This window comes from Tigriopus californicus, chromosome 1 (genome assembly GCF_007210705.1).
Source record: "Tigriopus californicus strain San Diego chromosome 1, Tcal_SD_v2.1, whole genome shotgun sequence".
In the NCBI taxonomy this organism is placed as follows: domain Eukaryota; kingdom Metazoa; phylum Arthropoda; class Copepoda; order Harpacticoida; family Harpacticidae; genus Tigriopus; species Tigriopus californicus.
In genome coordinates, this window is record NC_081440.1 from 15,833,193 (window position 1) to 15,840,727 (window position 7,535).

The following is a 7,535-nucleotide window of genomic DNA, read 5'->3' on the forward strand; positions in this document are numbered from 1 at the left end:
AAACCCGCAACAGATCGTATTACCGGATAAAATGAGGCTCCGTAGCGTGCAGAGTGGTCATCAAGTTGCTGAGCTGCTCTTTATAGAAAGACGACACAGTTTTTCCTCCACCTTTCTTCTTCTTTCCGCCGGAACTCTTGGCGTCTTCTCCATCGCCCGATTGGCCGGGATGTTCTCTGAAGATTTCCACGATCAACCTAGTGGTGAACAAGTGAGACATTAGGGGACCCCTTGCTTAAGGGTGGAATCTTTAAGGTGAGGGAAGAAAAGTTATCAAAATTTCATGCTCCGTGCTCCATGTTTAATGGGAGAGTGACAAACTCGCCGCTTAGCCATCGCTGTCGCGCTTTAAGAGCTGACTAAACATGTAGAGTGCCGAACTTCCAGCCGCAAGTTTCCCGCCTGAAATTTAGTCGAGTGTTCTTGGCAGAGCAAAGTTTGGCAATTTGATATCCCTCATCGTTGATGAAGCGGGCCTAAATATAATGGTGCTCAGAGAGGGAACAACCTTTGCCGCTTAGACTCGGAAGTTCTTCCCTTGAGAGGGCCATATCGTTAAACTGAGGCTAATTCAACCCAACCCCAGGCTCCTCCAGCCTTTGTCCATTTACGTGTGCTAGATCAAATTGCACTTTTCTCGCCAGAATGAACCATCATGTTTTCAAGGGAATGACCACCTTGTTGGATAATAAGGTTTGTACTTGGATGATTGATCAAACCTACCAACCCCAATTACATCCAGTAATTATTGCAAATTTCAAATTACATACGAAATATCTGAGACTCGTATTTCTTTCACGTATTTGATCGGTTTTGGAATTGATTTACTAACACCACAGTAAAATGAACTGGCGTTGTTCATAATCTGCATCGCAGGTATTGCCCTTTCATTTCCGCCAGCAATGAACAAACAAATAGTCTAACAAATGTCTTCTCTGCTAACCTTAGGTTAATGTTATTATTAGTCATAACTGATCGTTGTAATATACGCAATGCGTTAGCTGTCCCTTACTTGTTGGAGGCATTCTTCATTTGATCCACGACGGTGTCATTGAGGGGATCTTTGTTCTTCTCCAACCAGTTTGTCAAGTTGTATGCCACAGTACCTAGAAGCAAATTGAAATGCCAATTGGTTTCTTCATCGGTGCTCAGGCTTTACCTCAAGACGCTAAATTCCCCGACATTTTCGACAGAAACCTGTGGAATGCTTGTCAAAGTCGTACAAGCTTGCACGTTGTGAAAGCTGTCCCAAACTTTTGCAAATCAAGAGCAAAAGTCAGCGAAGTGGTTGCAAAATGCAAGGATGGTCAATGACTTATTCACAAACAAGGAACAAAATAGCAGAAAGTTGGACCAAAGCTTGGGAGCTACGTAATAGGAATTCCTGTGTGGTTCCTAATACCGGATATGGTCGGAGAAAGATCCTTAGGAGGCACGTGAAACTTGATCGTGTTAACGAGACCCCCAGCAGTATTTCATATTTGCTGCATCTCACACCTTCATGACCTAGTGACTCACTCCCCATAACGGATCAATTTTCAAGATAATCGTGAATAGAATTCCTGGTAAATGCACCAACGATGGCCTCCATAAGTTTTTATAAGAGGCTCACTCACCGGCATAATGAACGATTGCAAAGTGGGCATTCTTATCCGGTCCTCCGGGTTTGGGTTTCTGGAAGGTCGGCGATTTCCCGAGATGGTTCACCATAAGCTTCTCCTCAAAAGTCTTGTCTGTGGCCTTTGGGAACAAGGATTCCTCCTCGAGAATCGAAAGTAATCCCATGGGCTTCTCGAACATGTCAATGCACTTTTGCAAATCCATGCCAAAGTCCACCATGGCCCACTCAATACCTGTTGAAAGTGCGTACAGTAGTAGTCAGTAACAGTCAGTCTGTCTTGATGAAAGTAAAACGACAAGAAAGAGCGAACCAGTGGACGAGAAACGTTTCATCACACTTGTTCCTCATGTTCCAACCCAGTGGAAATTATCCTCCACCTCCTCACAGAGTAAACCTCAAATATTTTCTGGATGAAACGGGACGTCTAGGCGTATTTTCAGAACCAGTGTTCATACATATCCTACTTCACCCTAGTGGAACTCTCCACCTATATATAAGAAGCCACCTCGAAAAAAAAATTGAAAATCTTTTTCGTTGGATCTAAATACCTATGAGTAGAAATGACGTCTGTTCGAAAGTTAGAATGACCTTTAAATGAACTTCAAAACGAGGAGATATCCTGTGTATTAGTTTTGCAAATGTAAAAGCCCTCTCCAAGCTAAATGGTAATGAGAAAGAAAGAACAACGGACTCCCAAGTGGGACAAAACTTTCGTTTTTACATTGGTTGGTCTGTCTTAGACTGTTCGCGAGTTAAGGGCTGTATCGTTGAGAGCCCCGTTAAACAACGAAGAGGTCTGAAATCCCGGATTATATAAAACTTTGGAGAAGCGAAAGTTACCCTCTTCTGGCCTCAAACTGTCCTTCCCCTTACTGCATTGCATGAATTGTCAGAGAAAAGGCTAGAGAGGTTTGATGGATGGTCAGTTGATTGATTACCTTCCCGCATGTACTCCTCTTGTTCCAAAACAAACATGTGATGATTGAAGAATTGTTGAAGCTTCTCGTTGCAAAAATTGATGCACATCTGCTCGAATCCATTGTAGTCAAAGATTTCAAATCCCGCAATGTCCAAAACACCAATAAAGCTGATCCTGAAACGACATAACAAACCCGACCCGTGTTTATCCCCCCTCCTCGTTCGAAAGCAAGCCCCATGCCAACTTACTTCCTCATTGTGGGATCCACGAGTGTGTCGTTACACTTGGAGACCAGAAATCGGAACTGACGCTCGAAGATGGCCCTGGCAATCCCAGACACTGCACTGTGGGCCTGGTCCATGTTTTGCCCTTTTGTGACCCATTCGGAACCCACTTTGATCTTGGGGCGGCAGAAATTCTCATACAAAGTATCGGCATCAATACCTGCCAGCCAAAAGTCAAGAGGAAAATGTTCAAACAAACTTGGTCTGAATTTTTTTTCAAAGGAAAAAAACCTACCGAGTGACTTATCATGTTTGGGTAGAAAGAATAGTCGAGAGAAAAGAGAAATAAGTATTTGAATTTCTCAAAGACACGCCAACACCAAGGGGTAAGAAGCTCCCTATTCATTCCGTTTGTGAGCTCGGTAGCTTCAACTTTTCACTTTTGAAGTGAAAACTACGAGAACGGTTCTTTTCCTGGTAGAAATGACTCGACTCACAAAGAAGAAGTTGTTTATATGATGGCATGGACAGAAAAGAACATTGGGTTGCCCATATGAGGCTTTGGGTAGGAAATACTGGATGTAAAGGGGCGACTAACGGATCTGGTTGGTACACTTCAAATGAAATTCGAAGGGGAAAACTGGGATCGAGTTTCACACGCAGCCAAAAAAACATGATGTGAATGGTATGCAATATATGCATTGTCCTCTTTGTTTCACAAAAGAAAGCAAACATCGTCTGACATTTTGGTACCACTCACATATATATAAAGATGTTGCATTATTCAAAAAGACCGAGCTCCCCTCTAGTCATCTCTTTGAATCGAGAGACTCGAGAGACGACCCGCGTTGTCCTTCATGAGCCTTCAAGAAAAATCAAGTTCCCCAGACCCTCACGTACTCGGTGGTGGCCGACCAGCTTACCCAGGAGTGTGGCCACCCGACCTCCAGCCTCAGACTCATCAGCCACGGCCTGGTCGTCTTTGGAGCTCTTGGTCTTAAATTTCATTTCGCCCAAATGCATGACCACAGCGGTGACCCGGTACACGTTGTACTTTTCCTCCTTGGTGAAGCCCAAGATATCGAAGGCCTCGTCCGCGAATTGCATGTCCTCCTTGTCATCAATGGACTCGACCGAGACCTGGAAGAAAGAAAGAACTGGATTCCATCGAGAGGTTCAAACGTTTTGTTGATCGTATCAAGGCTAATCTAGCCTTTTGATGACTTTTATTTGTACTCTGCATAGAAGAGGACCAGAGGGGGCTCAGGGTATTTTGGAATTGGGCTTCAAATCCGGGTCCTAGAATCAAGGATACTTCAAAAATGGGATCTTACCTTGCCTTGGGAAACGTAATGGTAATCCTTGATGTTGTTCGACAACAGACAGGTCTCTAGAATACAAGATGGGTTAATAAATGGCTGCCTCGCTCAGCCCGGAAAATGTGTGTGGAACCGTCGTACTTTTTAGATCCGAAACGGCATCCGACATGATGTTGTAGAAGATATGGTAGCAACGTTCTAATGGTTGCTGGAAGGTGATCCGAGACTTTTCCAAAAGGTACACCTCCATGTCAGCGCCGGAAAGCTTTCCAGCTTGGTTGAAATGGATGCGAATGAATTTTCCCTATGGAATTAATCCAGAAAAACAGCTCAGCAAGCATGAATTCTTTATGATTAAAGGACCTACTAATAAAGTTTCAGAACTCAGTGTGATGTCACTCTCTCAAGGAGCGGACTCATAGAACGTGGGAGAACACCACATTAAGATTGCGTCCTAGTCAACTTTGTAAATGCAAGGATTTTCACTGATGTCACATCCCCAATCGGAATTTGTGAAAGACATCGATCCCATCTAACAGGGTTGGACTTGGCGCAAAGCATTGTGTTCCAAACTTGAACGGAAATCGACAGCGACAGATACGATTCTCAAGTTTGGCCATGTTTCTGTTAATTGAAACTTACAAATCGAGAGCTGTTGTCATTTCGAACGGTTTTAGCATTGCCAAAAGCCTCCAAAATCGGGTTGGTTTGCACAATTCGGTCCTCAAGCGAGGCTTTGCCTTCCATGGATTTGCCGGTGGCTCCCACGCATGCAAAATACCCGATCACTTTTTTGGTATTCTCCGTTTTTCCAGCACCAGATTCGCCACTATACAAAAATATGGACTCATTTACAAGTACTCTCAACCTTTGGCCCCAGGAGCTCATTTCTTTTTTAAAAAATACACTTACGTGATCAAAATGGATTGGTTCTTGTTTTCTGAAACGACCAAAAACATTGAAGGTTCTTGCTGGTACGGATGCATCACACACTCTCACGTTGTGAAGGTGGTGGTGTTAAATCTAGTTGGGGCATTTTTCTTCATTTTCATCCGAACAAACTTGCCCAACTTTTTACGTGCCAAGAAAGAATACCAATGAAAATCAGAATATGCTCCCAGTGTTTCCACTGTTGCATGTAATACGGGTTTTGGAATGCACTATGCACTCGTGCAAATTATTCCATGATTTCCAGCTAGGAAAAGGTATCTTCCTCAAATAAACGCCTCAAGCGAAGCGTAATGCCTTGTTTACATTCAATGCCATGAAAATCAAAATAGGGGCGAATTGCAAAACATCCCCTGGCACGTCTCATCAGTTTTAAAATCTTGCATTTTCGAGCAATGTTCAGGGGTTTACCGGTATGATGAATAGAAAATGTAGCTTACGGGTCAGCATGCTTTGGTAAGCCCCATCCGCAATGGCGAAAATATGAGGCGGCATCTCGTTCCGCCTTTTGTTAATGTACATCCGAATGGCCGTCTCGGTGTAGATGGGAAAGCGCTTATAAGGATTCACGGCCACGCAAAACAGCCCAGAGTAGGTCTAGAATGGGAATCTTAATCAACGGTCTGTTCTAAGAACCCAGTGTGTGCCAATCGTTTCCTTTCACCCTTGTCTCATCCCACCCAAACTAGTGCTTAAATAGACCTACCGAGCATTATGGACACCTGTTCAAACTTGCTGAATTGAGTCGGGTGGGTGGAATAAAACGTTTGGATCCTCACCGGACCTTGGGACACTTACGTAGATCAATTTCGAGATGTAACGGGCCTTGAGGTTGTGCAACACCGAGGCGTCGTTCAAGTAGGTCAAATTGGACATATCCTCGCACCGCTCGAACTTGGGCGGATTGACCTGCTGGACCTGGTCCTTCTTGAGGACCTTACGCTCGTCCTTGCCCACTCGGACGGTGACCTTGTCGCCTTCAGCCGACTCGATGCTGCCTTCCTGGAAGCCCCCTTCCTTCATGGACACCCAACAGGACCGTTTAGGATCATAAGGCTGGAAAGAACGAAAAGTAGGAACGAGGCTTGACCAACTGAACCTGATTCAAAAATGGTTCTACACGGAAATATGACTGGGGAATATTTTTTGGACTACTGATATCCTAGGGGAATATGAATCCTTTCCTTTAGTTTGATGACAATTGTTGGTATGATATTTTTGGGGAAAGCAGTGGTGCACTTATTTGCAAATTAAAAAAAAACAACTTCCTTTGTCTCTCTGCCAGAGAACGAGTTTGAGTTTGGCAAGTTCTTCGTAAAGTGATATGCGAATCCCAATCTAATTTGGCGAGATCCCCTTTCTGTGTCTTCAAACAGGTCAGGTTGTTTAAGCAAAATGCTTTTGATAAAGCCTACTCGAGAGTTTGAATGCATGTCTCCTTGAAATTGGAGTCATTCATTTTGTCCTAAAAGTGGTCCTCCACGGTTTTGCAAGACCTTTTCCTGGAAGCCAATTTTCTTGGTCATCGTCATCACATGGTTTTAATACCCAATCCTTTTAGGGTTCTTGGCAACTCGACTTCTGTCTTCAAATTATGGATGAGCCTGTGCCAAGACAAAGTCTACCCCAACCCATAAACGTAATGAAAAAAAGGCCTCGTAAGAGGTGCCAAAAACCTTCAGCGGACTCACCTTCGACATGTCCTTCTGTTTTTGCTCGAAGGACACGAACAGGAATGGGGTGGGGTCGGGATCCGGCTCCCCTGTTCCTCCTCGTTTCACATGACCAGGCATGGTGGCAAAAGTCAAGAGCGCGAAAACCTGAAATCGAAATCACCATCCACCAAGATGGTTGAGAATGATCTCAGAAATATTCCAAGATATCAAGACTGATACTGAATGTATGTACCTTCAAGCAAGAGATGCAAGAGTCTGACTCAAAGCAAGAGCTCTGCAAGTGTTCCAAAACCGATCGGCTTCAGAGTTCCCACAAAACTGATCCCAATCATCAAGGTGGAAGCCCACAAGCTCATTCCACCCATTTCATGGCCAGTTATTACGCCTTCGCAGAAGTAGAGGGGTACGGTATTAGGTAGTAGTAGTAGTGGCAGCATGAGTGTACATACTCTCGCCCCAGTTCAATCTGCTAGAAGCCTGTGAAGACGAGAGATATTTCCAGATCCCGAAATTCGGCCTTTCAGGATCGTTTTGATTCGATAGGCATACATATTCACACTCACAAAAGCGGGTTCCGATTTAAATTGAATTCCAAAATCAGGTTTCAAATATGCATTCAAGTTCAATGAAGGATGCTCTCCAAAGGGACAGATGGTTTCCGAGAAGAGAAAGATCCACCACGGACGACTCTAAATTTGGAACGCTTCTTGTGATCGAGGACTGGAGCCTTGTGGCGAAAGCACGATATCCCCAGATTTGTATATCTTGATTGCTCGCCACCTACGTACACATCCGACGAAAAAAGGTACGACCGTAGGAGAGGTGGTG

At 44.2% G+C, this 7,535-nt stretch overlaps 1 protein-coding gene across 2 annotated transcripts in view; it reads right to left on the reverse strand.

Annotated features, from left to right (window-relative positions):
• Positions 1-7,038, reverse strand: part of LOC131884290 (myosin heavy chain, muscle-like) — a 33,083-nt gene extending 26,045 nt beyond the window's left edge. For both annotated transcript variants that reach the window (XM_059232053.1, XM_059232130.1), the window contains exons 1-14: positions 6,940-7,038; positions 6,723-6,851; positions 5,830-6,087; positions 5,472-5,628; positions 4,996-5,023; positions 4,726-4,912; positions 4,225-4,387; positions 4,099-4,154; positions 3,688-3,904; positions 2,789-2,984; positions 2,560-2,714; positions 1,617-1,853; positions 1,013-1,106; positions 24-197 (exon numbers count right to left, since the gene is read on the reverse strand). In XM_059232053.1, coding sequence (XP_059088036.1) covers positions 24-197; positions 1,013-1,106; positions 1,617-1,853; positions 2,560-2,714; positions 2,789-2,984; positions 3,688-3,904; positions 4,099-4,154; positions 4,225-4,387; positions 4,726-4,912; positions 4,996-5,023; positions 5,472-5,628; positions 5,830-6,087; positions 6,723-6,824 — 2,024 coding nt within the window. In that variant the 5' untranslated portion in view covers positions 6,825-6,851; positions 6,940-7,038. The remainder of the gene's footprint in view (positions 1-23; positions 198-1,012; positions 1,107-1,616; positions 1,854-2,559; positions 2,715-2,788; positions 2,985-3,687; positions 3,905-4,098; positions 4,155-4,224; positions 4,388-4,725; positions 4,913-4,995; positions 5,024-5,471; positions 5,629-5,829; positions 6,088-6,722; positions 6,852-6,939) is intronic.
• Between the last annotated feature and the right edge of the window lie 497 nt (positions 7,039-7,535).